This window comes from Canis lupus, chromosome 13 (genome assembly GCF_011100685.1).
Source record: "Canis lupus familiaris isolate Mischka breed German Shepherd chromosome 13, alternate assembly UU_Cfam_GSD_1.0, whole genome shotgun sequence".
In the NCBI taxonomy this organism is placed as follows: domain Eukaryota; kingdom Metazoa; phylum Chordata; class Mammalia; order Carnivora; family Canidae; genus Canis; species Canis lupus.
This window is the reverse complement of record NC_049234.1, coordinates 4,689,532-4,705,811: the sequence shown is the minus strand read 5'-3', so window position 1 is coordinate 4,705,811 and position 16,280 is coordinate 4,689,532. Positions and strand designations below refer to the sequence as shown.

The following is a 16,280-nucleotide window of genomic DNA, read 5'->3' as shown; positions in this document are numbered from 1 at the left end:
CATGGCAGGTGAGAGGGGTGGGAGAGGAGAGAGCGTTCTCTTTTCCAGAATGTCTGTGAGCTTGGAACTCTTCTCTCTCCAACTCCTCTGAGATGTTCCTGCTTCATAGAAATTCAGCCTTTCTTCAGTTTTAGGATTCAGGCATGCCCCAAACATCCCCCCCCACCCCCGCCTGCTCCCCAGCCTGCAAGGCCCAGCCTCCCTCCCCAACACCATCAGCAGACCACCAGGTGGCCTGGGGTCGCCCTTGCCTTCTCTGGGCCTCAGTGTTCTAGTTCATCACCAGCATCCCCACCCTAAGCAGCTGCCTTCACATCCTCTGGCCCCAGTAGGACGTAAAGATCTTCAGTCCACAGGGAAAGACCCGAAAGGGCCCCCTGAGCTGGAGAATAAATGATATTTTGAATCCTTTCAGTACCACTAAAGGAAAAACCCATGAGTTTCTCCAGGGTTGGAATTTTTTTCCTTTGGCTTTGTATTTCCCTCAGCAACTGTGACTGACACAGGGTTCAGGGGCAGGGTTCACTGGAGGGTTTGTTTGGGATTCAACTCCTTGCTACCCCTCCAACCAAGACACAGGGCACTTCTTAGCCCCCCCATCATCCTAGAACATGAAGGCCCTTAGCCACTTGAGGCCCTGCCATCAGAATGGTCACGAGCAAAATATGATGAAAAGTGTGGTTTCAAAACCACAGTTTTCCAATGACCAGTCTAAGTGGAATAATCCAAGGAATAATATGGATTGGAAACAGAATGTGGAAAAAAAAAAAGGAAATAGAATGTGGTTCTGAGAAAGCTGGTAGGGGAATTTGTCAGTAGTAAATAAGGCAAACTGTATCAGTTAAGCTGTTCTCTTTTGTCAAAAACAGATATGAAAGATAACTGAATTAGTTTGGCTTTAGACATATTGGAGCGAGATTTTGCTGGAGCTGCCTTCCCTCCCTCACACTGAGGCTCTTCCATACCCACTTAGGAGTCCCACACTGCAGAGAGCTAACTCAGCTCCAAGAGAGGATGAGGAAGATGAGCTGGTTGGGATCCGGGAAAGCAGTGAGATGGGACAGTTCAGTCTCCATGTGTAAATGTAGGTCATGTGTGCTGAGATCAGAAATTTCTCTTATTAAACACATTCTACGCGATTAATACAATGTATTAGGCTTATGAGACTCAATATAACTATATTTTTGCACAATGAAAACAAACTGTATGCCTATCCTAGACGGGACTTCAGAAAATCACCTTCCAAATTCTTCCTTGCATGTGATATGACTTCTCAATCCTCTATTGACACATCTGAAATACTCATGATTCCAAATGTCTTTGATATTTTGTAATCAGGAATCTAGGCTGAAAGAAATGCTGGACAGGTTATTTAGTTGCTGAAGGAATGATGATGCACTGTAGAACCCCGAAGCAGCTTCTCAAACCCCACTTGGAGAGACTCTTTGATGGTGCTAATGAGCACTTAGAAGGAGCAGAAGAAGTTCCTACTTCATTTACAACTTCTGGTTCTGCTTTTCAAAGTTGAACTTATTGAAGAAGTGACAAGAGTAAATCTGCAATGTGTGTTTCTTTTTTGCTTTAGTGTTTATAATTACTCAAGATGATGTATTCTGCAAATACACAAAAGGAAAAAAATTCAGTTTTGTTTAGCAGCCTCACAGGAAGAAAGTGATTTAGTGTTTTATCAAATTTTTAGGGCCACAAGCCGCAGCAAGAAATACATTACACTGACAAAGTTTCACTAAATAGCATTTACCCTTACAACTTGTGAAGCACTCTAACACTTTTATTTTATTCTGTCCTGCTTTGTTCTTTTTTCTTTCTTTCCTTTTCTTTTTTCTTTCTTTCTTTTCTTTCTTTCTCTCTCTCAGTGCTGACTGAACCCCTCCATACTCCATTCCCCACCAAAGGGATCTTGGCCTGCATCTCAAAAACACTGGATCAAATGGTGGTTATACATTAACAAGGATTAATACAAAAGATATTTTAAAAGTCATTTATACTACCGGGGCTAGGGAAATAAAGCAAATCCCCATGTTACAGACAAGATTATAAAAGCAGGCTTCATGGGCTTTTATTACTTCTTCCTTTACTTTAACCACCCCTCCCCCCCAAATCTGTGTTAATTAAAGTAATGCTAGACTTGAATATGGTCTCGGTGTAAAAAATGCACACCATCCAGCTAGAGTAAAAATCTTCGTGGGCTCCCCAGCAGTGGCTCTAGGCCTTTCCTAGGCACTTACAGACACATAGGTCTATATAGAAAGATGGAGTTCTGCTCTCTGTTTTAATAATATAGTCATGTACTATATTCTTCAACTTGCTTTTTCATTTATTAACTTGAATAATAGCTAACGTCTATCAAGTGTGTGTGCAAACCCGCCCCCCCATGCTATGCACATTACATTAACCAGCTTTTGGAGGATTTGTTAAAATGTTGCAATTGGATTCTTAAGATTTCCTTAGTGAAAGATATTTAAGCACATTGAGTCCCACTTTGGGCTCCCTGTGGGGAGCCTGCTTCTGTCTCTGCCTCTCTCTCTCTGTGTCTCTCATGAATAAATAAAATCTTAAAAAAAAAAAAAAAAAAAAAAAAAAACGACGGATCTTCATCTATTTGTTCAAAAAGTCTTACTCTACTCATCTGATTCACATTTCCTTCCTTGTCATTTTCTCCTTTGTTGAGTTTAGAGCCTCCCATTCAGCAAGTGGGTCTCCCTCAAACATCGAGGGATTCCTGGATGGATGCGTCTGTGCTTGGTCCTTCTCGGGCTGCCTGGGAGCACCGGGTCTGGTGAGCAGGCTGCCCGGGTGCAGGCAGGAGGAGGAGCGGCCAGGCTCCCTCCTCTCGTTGGGCATTGCAGCCCTTACTCAAACCGGCCCTGTCCCAGGGGTACAAGAATTCACTAATCCTGCCAACATCTCCCTAGAAGCAGACACACCTTCTTACTGCAGCTTGGCACAGAACTAACTATTCATTTAAAATTTAAAAACTGGGGATGCCCGGGTGGCTCAGTGGTTGAGCGTCTGCCTTTGGCTCAGGTCGTGATCCCGGGGTCCTGGGATTGAGTTCTGCATCAGGCTCCCCACAGGGAGCCGGCTTCTCCCTCTGCCTGTGTCTCTGCCTCTCTGTGTGTCTCTCATGAATAAACAAATCTTTAAAAAGATAAAATAAAATTTAAAGACTGAGTAAACAACCACTGAAACTAGATGTATCACTGGAAAGAGATTCTTTCACTAAGTTGTAGGAGCTGATGAGCCTCAGATAAACTCCAGAATAACAAGCACCAGCAGTATGATGAGGTCCTTCAACAAAATCTCAGTGAAGACCTGGAAGAGAGACCACATTATCTGAAGGCACAGACTGTCATTCCACCTTTGCTCACTGTTTTCATCAGGACACATCATCGTCACAAACCCAACTCAACCCTGCTGAGGCAAAAAAGGGAATTTATTGGTATGTTATAACTTGGAAGTCCAGGTACACATCAGGCTTCAGAAAATTCTAAATCCAGGCTCAAACTAGGTCAGCAGAAATCTATGGACTTCCAGTTTTCTAGGTCTGCTTTGATTTTCCAGATCGGCCTTTTTCCTATCCTGGTGATGTCAAGGCAACCACCTCCGTCTCTGCACTGCCATTCTCTCCAGTTGTCTGTCTCGTGGGAAAGAGAAAGGCTTCCCGCTCAACAGTCCCAGCAAAGTCCCAAGTCAATGTCTCAGGGGCCGGGTGTGGGTTGGGTCCCCACCCCTGACGCAATCACTCTCAAGCTGTGTGGTCAGGGCCCACCCGGAGCGGCCAGCTAACCCAGCACCACCTGACACACACTGAGAACACAGGTACCATCACCCAAAGGAGGAGGACCTGATCTGGGCTGCCAGAAACAACCAATAACTGCCCGGCTCACCATGACAAGAGGAGCTGTCTGGTATCACAGAAATAGAAGATTCTTTGGAAGAAAAGGACCACAGGGCCATCAAGAAAGGGAATAACATTCACAGGGATATTTCAGAGGGTTTAGAGGGATGCTAGCAAGCAGAATAAGGTCTCTCAAAATATCTACACTGTAGTCCCTGGAACCTGTGAATACATCATCTTCCGTGGCAAAAGGGACTTGGTGGACGGAGAAGATTGGGCGCCCTGTGGCTGGTTTTAGGCTCTAGGGAGCCCCACGCCAGGGACAGAGACAGACTGCTGTTTGCTCAGGGCGGCCCCCAGCCAACAGCTGGCAAGGAAACAGGAACCTTGGTCTTACAACCCTCATGGAAGTAAAATCTGCCAACGACCCCAACAGAGCAGGGAAAGCAGGGAAACAGATTATCTCCTAGAGCCTCCCGGCCCCGCCAACATTCTGCTGTCACTGGGTGAGACTGTCCGACTTTTGACCTGATGAGCTGTAAGCTGCCTAGCTTGTGTTGTCAAAACTACTGAGTCCACAATGACTGGTTATGGCAGCAACAGAAAACGAATACAGTTGGCATGTCCCTGGCAGGTGACTCTCAGGGGGGAAAGGTCTAAGGGCAGCGGAGAGCCCCCAGCAGCGTTTTGCCAAACTATTCCCCCCTGAGAACTGAGTCAGGTGCCTTAGTGATGTGATCTCATCTGACCCAGCGAGGCCGACAGGAGAACCCAAGTACTATCACGAACACAGGGGCTGCGTGCCAGGGTCACACGCCTCCGCAGCGGAGGATGAGTCAGGATGCAGCCCAAGGTGTGGGTCATGGGAAAGAGCTCGTGCTCCTTCCACCACATGGCACTCGGCCAGTGAACAACTGGGAGTCAGCTAAAGACAACAGACGCCAAACAAGAGGCACACACATCCCACAGTGGGAGCCGAGGGCAAAAGGAGCCACGGGGGGAAAGACTTCACAGAGAAAGAGGCAGGGGCACCGGAGCTGGCCTAGGAGGAGTGCGCGCTTCCCAGGCAAAGCAGAAACGCAGAGATGTGAAGAGGAGGGGTGGGGAGTCCTTCGGGGGCAGAGAGAGCACACGGCTGGTGGGGTGGGGGGTTGGGGGGGAGCTGGTTGACAGACAAGTCAGGCTGGAAAACTGGGTTGGAATCATATTTCCAAAGAGCTTTGTAGGCCACGCTAAGGAATTTAATGTATGTGCAGTGGGAACCCATGAAGATTCCTAAGCACAGAGTGGCCTGGCCAGGCTACATTTTTAAAAGTTCCTTGGGCAGCAGGACCCAGCAAGGATCCGGGACCTGCACTGGTCTAAGGCAGACATGATCAGGCCCGTAGAGAGCCATTGTTTGCCGAGGGCCCCATCTGCGTCAGGGAACAGTGCTTAGTGCTAATCCTCACAACAACCCTATGAAGGAGCTCTTAGCTTCTTTTTATGGATTGGAGAGACAGACTCAGAGAAGTTGGTTAGCTCGCCTGAGGTCACACAGCAACTGAATGGCCAAATTAGGATTTTAATTTGAACTCCTGTCAGGGAGCCAGATGTTAAAACCTGTGCTTTTAATTACAGAAGGGGAATCAGAATTAAGAGCTATTTTAGAAATAAATGTATGGAATTTGGTGACCAATTAGAAGGGAGGCAGGTTGAGTAGAAGGGGGAGGTCTCTGTTGTACTGACAGGAAGCGCAGGATGGAAGAACCTACTGCTTCTCAACTGGGGATAGCACCACACCCCTGGGGGCATTTGGAACTTGGGTGGGGGGTGCATAGTGGTGGGGGGGGGCTGTCTTGGTTGTTCCAGTGCCTGGGTGGGACCAAACATCCTTCAGGGCACAGGACTGTCCCACTCAGCAGAGAATTGTCACGTCCCAAATGCCAAAGTGCCCCTTCCTAAAAGTACTGAAGACAATCTCAAAGGATATCTACCTGCCAGATTACAGAGATGTGGAAATGAGAGACTGAATTTCAGAAAATATATTACACCAGAACCCATGGGACAGACAGGATGACACTAAGGGAAGTCACAATGAGAGAACGTTCTGGAAAATATGCAACGTCAGTGTCAAAGTGTGGTCTCTGGAGCAGCAGCAGCAGCAGCATCTGCAATCAGGTTAGATGCAGAACCCTGGGGCCACCTAGACCTGCTGAATTGGCAGCCCTGGGGTGGGGCCCACAGCCTGAGTGCATCAAGCGCTCGGGGTGATGCTCACGCACAGTCAGGTGTGAGAACCGTGGTTGGAAGGGCTGGACAGAAGGTGGGGGAAAGCCGCGCAAGAACAGAGAAGGAACGAGAGTTCCGGGGCGGTGGTCAGCAGCGACAGATGCTCTGGAGTCAGGCAGAGCAGCCACTACACGACATTGAACAAGATGCTTTCCACGGCTTTGCCAGGAACAATTTCAGTGGATGGACAGAATGGCAGTAGTTTGGGTCTCAGCAGGCTGAGGACTTTTTGGAGTTAAAAATAAAGAATGGGGAGTAAAAGGAAGAGAAGGAAGGGATCAGTCGTAGCTCAAGAGGGACACGGGGTCAAGGGAGAGTTTTTAGAATGAAAGAGCAGAATTATGTTTATATACCACAAATATAAAGGGGAAAAATAAACAGGAAAGGAAATTATAGAAACAAAGTGCCAGAGGCCTTTGGACACCGGACAGGTAAGATCTGAGCAGTGCTGCATGGGAGGGGCAGAGAAATACTGTTTGGAATGGGGCACATCCTTCCAGAAATAGAAAGGACAGAGCAGCATTAAGGTGAAGACGTTGGGGAAAGAAGGGTATTTGGCGCTGGGCAAGGTGCCTGGCACCCAAGGTGCTCCCAGGACTGATGAGACCCATCACTTCAAATGCCATCCCAGTTTGCCTATTCAATAGCTGTGTGACCTTGGGCAAAGTAACAGACCTGTCCGCGTCTCAGTTTCTCCCGTGCGTGAAAGTAGATGCCAGATCTCACATGGACAGCAAAGGGGCAGGAGTTAGGAAGAGGTCTTCAAAGATAAGGAAATTTGGGGTTCCCATGGTGCACAAGAGGCTGCGGACCAGCAACCAGTGAAAAGCACATCCAGAACATGGTAAGAGGGTGTGTGACCAGAACTTAAGGGCAGAGTGGTGTAAAACTACAAAATGATGTCCCAGCTCTGAACTGAGGTCAGCTTCTATACATACCAAACAGCATACGATTCCCAGCCCAGGACTGTGTGGTTCCTGCAAAGAAATAGCTGCCCTGATGGTTAACTTTAGTGTCAATCTAACAGGGCCACAGGGTGCTCAGGTAGTTGGTCAAACATTATTCTGGGTGCTTATGCATGAGATTAGCGGTTCAATCAGTGGGCTTGAGTAAAGCAGATTGCTCTCCCTAATGTGGGTGGGTCTCACCCAATAAGTTGAAGGCCTGAATGGAACAAAAGGCCAACCTGCCCCAAGTAAGAGAGAATCCTCCTGCCTGATGGCCTTTGAACGAGGACATCCATGCTGCCTGGGTCTACAGCAGTTTTGCCCTTCAGACTCAAATCAGGACATTGATTCTGGAAATTCTATGCTTTCCAGTCTCCATAATCCTGTGAGCCAATTCATTATAATACATCCCTTTTATACACACACACATACAGTTGACCCTTGAACCACACAGATTTGAACTGCTTAGGTCTACTTACACGGACTTTTTTTTCATAGTACAGTATTATATAGGTATTTTCCTTATAATTTTCTTAATACTTTCTCTAGCTTACTTTATTGTAAAGAATACAGTATATAATACATTTAACACAAAAAATATGCGTTAATCAACTGTTCATGTTATCGGCAAGGCTTCTGGTCAACAGTAGACTGCAAGTTAAGTTTTTGGAGAGTCAAAAGTTATACACGGTTCGGGGGGGGGGGGCACCCAAGTGGCCCTAACTCTTGGTTTTGACCAGGTCATGATCTCAGAGTTGTGGGATCAAGCCCTGCCTGAACTCAATGCAGAGTCTGCTTATCCCCCTCCCTCTGCTCCTCCCCACCTTGCTTACACTCTCTCTCTCAAATAAATAAACTTTAAGAAAAAGTTATACACAGATTTCTGACTATGTGGGGTGCAGAGTCAGCACCTCTATGCCCCACATTGTTCAAGGATCACACATATATCACATGGGTGCTGTTTCTCTCGAGGCCCTGATGAATACACTGCCTAACTGCGTGATCTTATCATTCATTCCCTTGACTGAACAAAGGATGTGAAATGGCTGCTCAGTGACATGAAGTTCTAGGCAACTCAACTTTTTTTTCAACTGCAATCCTTGCAGGAGAAAGAGCAGGTTCGTGGGAAAGGGGTGTTCTGAAATGAAGAGAGAAAAAAAAAAAGAAAGAAAGAATAAGCAGAGGAATTACTAAGGTAGAACAGTCCAAAGGGATCACAAATGTTAAAAAGAAAGATTTTGACCAAACAAAATTAAGAAAAAAGAATAGGGGCTAAAACCAGGAAACAAAGGCAAGGAAAAAGCCCAATGGCATCAAAGTTGGGGGGCCGGGGGCAAAGGGGAGTCTAATTAACATTGCTGTTTCACAATTTTGATGTAGAATTTAGTGAGTTTTTGGAAGGACAACACTGTGTACTGTATTACAGCTGGAGAGTTAACTTTCCCAGGCAGGAGGAACTGTAGCTGTGTGTCTGGGTGGCAAGATAAGAGTGTTCCAAATCATTTATTTTAGAAAAGAAATTCTGACTCAGGAGCAAGCAGCCAACTAAGTTCTGGAAAGCTCGGACTATGGAAAATTTGACACTTCCTCTCAGCAGAATTACGTATAGCACAGGCCCCCTTCCAGAACCAACACGAACACTTCTCAGGCAGCCTACTCATATACCCCAGCATTCATGTCTCTCCAAAGCTGCGTTAGTTCCCCTGGAAGAATGTGAAGGATCCATCATAGCCGAGCCAAACGGGTGCCTTAAATGACTGAAGAGGCGTCAATTTACGTGATAGATTTTCATTTCCTGTATTGTTAGTGAGTGGAGATCATAGCCTCTTGTCTCCCAGCAAAAGGCTGGAGCACTTTGAAGCAAAAAGACAACTTTCCGGGGGCACCTGGCTCAGTTGGTTAAATGACTCATAGTTTCCACTTGGGGTCATGATCTCAGGAACCTGAGATTAGAGCCCTGCATTGGGCTCCATGCTCAGTATGGAATCTGCTTGTGATTCTCTCCCTTTCCCTCAGCCCCTCTCCCTGCTCATGTTCTTTAAAATAAATGAATAAAATCTTAAAAAAAAAAAAAAAAAGACAACTTTCCTTCCTAAAGAGTGTGGAAGCAAGAAATTCAGGCACAATGGAAAAATGTGCCCCTTCCATCCCCCAAAAATGCTGCTGTCATGTTGGCTCTTATCAAAGGACTATTGTGTTCCTAGTACAGGTGCAGAATTAGCTAGTGATGTAGCAAATATGACTTCAAATGCTAACTCATTTTATAAACATGCGATGACCATTATTTTTGAAGAAATTAGGGCAATTGCAAAAAAAAATCAGTACTAAGTTTATAAATTGTTAAATTCTGCCTGGATCTTCATGGACATTTGCAGGAGAGCATTAAGTATGTTTTGCAAAACACTCTTAAAAGAGTGACACAAGGTGAAGAGCTTTTGGGTGCAGTCAGGCACCCTTCTGGGCACGGTGTGCACTCCATGGGCCCATCCACTGGACAAACCAGTGCCCACTATGAACGTGCCAAACGCGATGTGAGAAACTGTGAACACATGAGTAAGACTGCTGTTGTCACGATCCTTGAAAAATGTAAATTAGACACCATACGGTGGGTTCCCTTTGTATCCAAACACAATCACAGTTCCCCATCACGCTCTGTAAGCCCTGCCCCACTTGCCTGTGTCAACCTTTCTACACCCCCTTGCTCACGAAGCTGTCACCACGCTGACCTGCCACTCGAACCTCTGAGCCAGTTCCCTCCTGGGCTCTTTGCAAGTGCAGTTTCTTCAGCCAGGGATATTCTCCCCCCTGGTTCTGGCTGGCATCTTCCAGGGTACAGCTCACCACCTTATCTACACTAGCCCTCCTTACCCCTTCCCAGCCCAGGTCACTATCACCTCACATTCAGAAGTGAAGGGTCTTATCTCATTGTGTCCACTGCCATCAACCACTAGCAGGTGAGCTCTACGTGGCCAGAGGCCCTCTCCTCACTGATATGCTCCTGCCAGCACTGGGTATTGAGCAACAAATTAGTTATTTGCTGAGTGAAGGACTCTGCCCTCACAGAACTCATAACATATGTCCTCAGTCAGTGACTGGTTGTTGAAGGAAAGGATGAACTAAGGATTCTTTTGCCTAGACACGTCATCAGGGACATGTATGCTAAACCATCAGGCCAGTAAAGTCTCAGAGAATGGATCTTGTCCTCAGAGACTGCGGGGAATGGGGCTGAGTGCTGACCTGGCAACCAGTGACATCAGAGTTCCCTGAAACAGATGTGCACCCATCCTGGAAAGAGGAGGGGTTTGGCAGCTACTGTTGCCAAGTCTCACCAGGATGATGCGTGGGACAAAGGAAAACACAAAAGATAAATAGAGACTGACAGAAAAGAAGTCCATAAAACCAGAATGAAAGCAAGACCACAGAAAGGAGTAAAACCCTAACATGTGAAACTCTTTCACTCAGGGAATTCAAATCGATTTTTAAAAGTATGTAGACATAAACGTATGAGCCAAGAATTGAGAGAGTTTGTAGAAAATTTGAGATCATTCTTGGTAGGTTTTTAAATTGAGAAATAACACATGGATCATAATTTATCCTCAATCATACAAGTCACTGGTTTCTGGTATATTCACAGGGTTGTCCAGTTATCACTATCTAATCCCAGAACCTGTTTATCAACCCCAAAAGAAACCCTGTATCCATTAGCAGCCACTTCCAATCCCTTCCCTCTCCCTGGTCTCCTCACCAACCACTCATCTCTTTTCTGTGTCTTTGGATTTGTCTACTCCTAACATCTCATATAATGGGAATCAGACAATATGTGACCTTCTGTGCCTGGCTTCTTTCACTCAGCACAACATCCTCAAGGTTCAGCCATGTTGTGCCAAGGAACAGGACTTAGTTCCTTTTTATGGCTGAGTAATATTCCCTGGTGTGGACATACCACAGTTTGTTTATTCATTTATCATACGTTGATGGCCACTTGGGTTTCCACTTTTTAGTTATGATAATCCTGCTATAAACTTTTACATACAACTTTTTATGTCAATCTATGTTTTCAAATCTTTTGGGGAGACATACACACATGTTGGAATTGTCCATCATATGATCCTGGTGGGTTTTTAATGAGTAATTTGTCTTCTAAGGGAAACTAATTTCAATTCACATAAGCTAGAGAAGCCAAGAAGCAAAAAAAAAAAAAAAAAAAAAAATCAAGTAGTATAAAAATTACTAACAGAAATGGCCTTTAGCATGTTGAGTCCCCTCTTCTATGTATGTACCTTGTCAAAAAAATCTGAACATCCCATGAGGTTTAATCTTCACAATAATCCTACAGTGTTCTCATCTCTTCTACAAATGAAGAAATGGAGTCTGATCCAAAGGGGCAAGCCACCCAAGATCACAATAGAATTCAGACCTAGTAGACATGGCCAGCTCTGAGAGGCCAGAAGAGAAAGGCAGACCAATAGAACATTCATGACAAATACCCATGGTCTAAATTCCCCCATCAAGGAACTGCAGACAAAATTAAAAACAAACATTAAGCAATATCCTGCTTTCAGAAAACACATACAGAAGCTAAATTAAAAAGGAAACAATCCAAATTTGAAGCAAGGGACTTTTATTCTATGGGTAGATGAGCTCTTCAGGATTTGTGAGCAGTGACCCGACAGTCCCCTGGCAGCAGTGCTAGGGTGATAGGAAGGTGAGCAGAGAGGGGACAAGAGGGCCAGTTAGGAGGCTCTTAAGACAAACTGGGGAGAGGAAGAGCTTGGAAGGAGAGAGCGGAAAGAACCTCCAGGATACTTGAGTGCCTGGCCACAAAGTGGGGGAGAGACAATGAGCAAACAGCAGAGGTGGGAGCATGAGGCTTGAGGGAGGAGCTATCGTTCTTTTTTTTAAATTTTTTTAAAAAATGTTTTCTTTTTAAGATTTTATTTATTCATGAGACACACAGAGAGAGAGGCAGAGACACAGGCAGAGGGAGAAGCAGGCTCCATGGAGGGAGCCCAACGTGGGATTCGATCCTGGGTCTCCAGACAGAATCACCCCTGGGCTGAAGGCGGTGCTAAACCCGCTGAGCCACCCGGGCTGCCCCAGGAGCTTGCTTTCTGAGTGCACTCCTTCCTCCCTTGGCCAGTTGTCCTGCAGGGTAGTGCCACTGGGCTCAAGAATGAGGCAAAATCCATGCCCACATACCACTGATGAAAACAACCCATAGACAGGTGCCACCCTTTCATATACAGTTCTCCTCTTTCCAAGGGTTCCCTGTAAATTGTCACTCTTCTTGCTAGAGACCTGGACTGCTTCACTATATTATGAACTTCTCGAATTCCTAAGAGTCAATGGAGACCAAAAAATGTCAAGAACATGTGCTGAACATCTCCTTGATGCCTCCCTGCAAAGCCTGGCATAGCGAATGCCCTGCACACAATGAGTGCTAAGTGAGCACTGATTGGCAGAAGAAATTATATCCCCATCAGAACCACACAGCTGTGTTTCCAATTCTGCTGATTCAATATTTCCCATCAGAAGTAGCTTTTGATCTTTCAATATTGCAAGTTTACCCTCATGCACATATACTACAAAGTATATGTAGTCTTTTGTGATCGAAGTGAAAGCTGTCTGTAGCAACCTGAGGCACAACAATGACTCAGAAAGCAATCTTTTCCTTGTTTCTCAGGCTGGTAGGGAAATTAAACCTGGCAATCAAGTGAACAAAAGCTAGGCTAGGCTGGCTCTTCCAGTTATAGGAACAAAAAAAGCCAAAGGACGTGGGGCATTTTGGAAATTCAAAGGCAAAATAGCTCCCAACTCAAGCATGACCAACTAGGCCTGTGCTGTCCAATGCAGTAACCACTGGCCACAGTTAGGTATTTACATTAATTAAAGTTAAATAAGATTAAATGTGTACTTCCTCAATCATACCAGCCACATTTCAAGTGGACTATGGCCCCATATGGCATAGGCTACCACAGTGCGTAGCACAGATACAGAATGTCCATCATCATGGAAAGTTGTTTAGGACAGTGCTAAACCAGGCCAACTGTATGATCATGGTCGTATAGCAGGGGTGGGGGAGTGTTCCATTCTTCACTGACTGACATTCAAGTTTGACTTTCCTGGACAGATATCCTCAAGGATGTTTCCAGGCCATTGATTCCACAGATCAGTAATTATAGTACTTTTTCTCATTTTGGGGTGCTAGGCACTGGGCTTTTTCACTGCTCAGCATCACACTCCCAGGACCTAAAACAATGCCCGATTGACAGTATGAGCTCAAAAACTATTTGCTGAATAAGAGAACAGATATACACACAGACAGACATATCAGTACATCCTTACTTTTTTTCATTTTGTCTTTGGGGAAAACTGGCTGGCCACCAGTGTTTGGGTTCTAAACACTGTCTATACACAAAGACACGCACAGGCTGGTTTAAGTCACAAAATTAACAGAAGTTGTCTAAAGTTTTCTGAGAACTTTGTATTAACAACATTAATGTTATTATGTAACAAAATATCCCAAATCAGAACACTACCCAGTGTTTGTGGGTTTCTCTAAGAGGATTCTATGTTTCATAACCAACCATGAGGGAGACTGGAGGTTAAACGACAGGTTTGCTTCTAAATGGCACCAGAGCGCCCTCTTGTGGTGAAGTGTAGTACCTGTATAGTCTTAATTCTTTTTTAAAGAAACCAGTGACTTAATGCTTCTAACAAACCTGTTCTGACCTGTAACTACTCTGAGAATCAGCCCAGGAAAGTACCTCGACAGTAAAATATAAAATATGGCAAGTTGTGTTATTGAAAAAAGTAATTACGAATAATTTGTCACAGAACTATCCAAAGAAGTCATCCACATACCTAGGAAGCCACAAAATACATCAAAATTGCTCTTTGGATTGGATATTCTGGATAGTTTCTATTCATCCTCTGGTTAAAAGAAAATTTTCAAGTTCAAATATATACGATTTTTCCTTGTTTGGTCTAACATCAACAATATTCTTTGTTGCATCCAACTTTTTTCACTTTTGTCTTAATATCCTTTGGCTTTGTTTCTTCGTGCAAACCATTCTTTGAAAGGCTGTTCTGGTTGTTCTTTTAAACTTTTATAAGCTGGATAAATCACACCCAAATTGGGTTTTCAAATAAAAGATACATGTGACTTTGGTCACTTTAGACAGTTCCTGCAAATTCCAATTTGATATTCTATGGCCTTTCGAGGGTAGAGGATACCTACAATGATCAGTTTCTGCAAAAGCAGAACTTTCCAGTTCTGTTAATAATGTTGGAATGCTACCTTAGGTGGCAGAGTAGGAAAAGCTGATTTATTCCTAATGATCCTACTGAACGTAGTCTGTATGAAAGATAGAAAAATCACTATTTGCACTAGACCCCAAGATGCTTCCAAACCTAAGTCAATGACTGTATCTGGGGATTCAGAGGAAGACTCTTTCAAGGGTAGTCTCATTTAGCTGGCTGATCACCAGCATCTGAGTCTCCTGGGTGTTTGTTAAAAATGTAGACTATTTCTTGGACCTACACAAGACTTACAAACATCCCTGTGGAGTTTGGCAATGAATCTGCATTCTTATTAAATTCCCCAAGAAAGAACTGCTGTGGATCTAATCAATTCCAATATTAAGCAACTGTCAGAAAATATCATTTGTGTTTGCTCATACACTTCTGCTTCGTTTTAAACTTTTTTCTTCTTGCATTATCTTGACCATTCTTGGTATGAAAGATGTTGACCTGTTTCACCTTCTTCTCCAGCTAAACCATCCCAGGAGCTATTCCCTACTGATGATCACTTCCATGGTTTAACCTCATTCCCTTTTTCTCCCACAAGTGATGGGGTTCAGATAAAAAACTATTCTAAGAGTGAATCTGCTGATAAGTAAAATAGTTCTGGTGGGTAATATTTCTTAAAAAAAAAAAAAAGCCAGAATTACATTCATATATTAATCTAAATTTATCCAGGCTAGAAAAATAAAGACCCTAAATAAGTTTACATTACCGAAATGGTAAACTTCAATTTACAGACAACTGAATTAGGAAAGTTGTCAATGCACTTCCTTTAGAACATAATACTATTACAGACCTTCTAGGATAAACCATCTTTTGCTGATATAACCAGAAGGAAAAAAAATCCCACCTTTTTCCCTATAGAATAGCAAGGTTTTAGGGGTGCCTGGCTGTTCAGTTGCTTAAATATCTGTCTTCAGCTCAGGTCATGATCCTGGGGTCCTGGGATCAGAGCCCCACGTTGGGCTCCCTGCCCAGTGGGGAGTCTGCCTCTCCCTCTGCCTCTGCCCCTCCTCCCCAGAGCTCATTCTCAGGTATGTGCCCTCTTTCTCAAATAAATAAAAATCTTAAAAAAAAAAAAAAGTAGCAAGGTTTTCATTATAAGCTATTCTATAATACTTGTACATATGATTCTTAGTGTATTTGTTACTTTAAAAAGATTATTTCAGAGAGAAAGAGAGGAGGTGGGGGTGGGGGGAAGGGGCAGAGGGAAAGGAAGAGAAATGTCTTAAGCTGACTATGCACAGAGCATGGAGCCTGACACGGGGCTCGATCTCACGACCCTAAGATCATGACTCTGAGTTAAACCAAGAGTCGGAGACTCGACGGACCACACTACCCAGGCACCCTGTTATTCTGATTTAAGGAAAAAAAAAGAAAAAAAAAAAAAAAGGCAGCTGAGAATAAAGGAGAGTAACTTCATATCTAGATCAATTTCTTCTATTTCCAACTAATTAAATATGAAGTGACAGCAAAGAAAAATTAATGTTTGTTTTGTATTTGTGATGCACAAAGTACTAGTTGAAAGGTATTACTTGGTATGTGCTCATTCAAAATGCTACGTGGGAATCTGCTCCACTCAGACCACATAGTGTCTGCCTAAGACCAACTTTAGCAGGAAGGAAAACCTTCCAGGTTGAATAACCTGGGCTACTGAAGTTAGCATGCAACCACTAGACGCCTCATTACCCATCGCCAAAAAAAAAATCTGGGCTCCAAAGTTCCTGCCAAATACTAGCACAATTTAATATTTCATCAACCACATCTAATGCTTTTTCTTTTCCTATGTCATGGTCTTTCTTGGACTAAGTTGAAGGAATGTGTTTGGCTCATTCATATAATAGGACCCTGTAGAGGGCAGGAGGCATGATATGGACAAAAGGGCCCCAAAGTCAGAA

At 44.2% G+C, this 16,280-nt stretch overlaps 1 protein-coding gene across 4 annotated transcripts in view; it reads right to left on the bottom strand.

Annotated features, from left to right (window-relative positions):
• Positions 1 to 1,161: 1,161 nt before the first annotated feature.
• Positions 1,162 to 16,280, bottom strand: part of ATP6V1C1 (ATPase H+ transporting V1 subunit C1) — a 59,886-nt gene continuing 44,767 nt past the window's right edge. For all 4 annotated transcript variants that reach the window (XM_038555253.1, XM_038555251.1, XM_038555254.1 and 1 more), the window contains one exon: positions 1,162 to 1,613. Coding sequence is in view for 1 of the 4 variants with exons in the window: in XM_038555254.1 (XP_038411182.1) it covers positions 1,595 to 1,613 (19 nt within the window). In the remaining 3 variants the exon portion in view is untranslated. The remainder of the gene's footprint in view (positions 1,614 to 16,280) is intronic.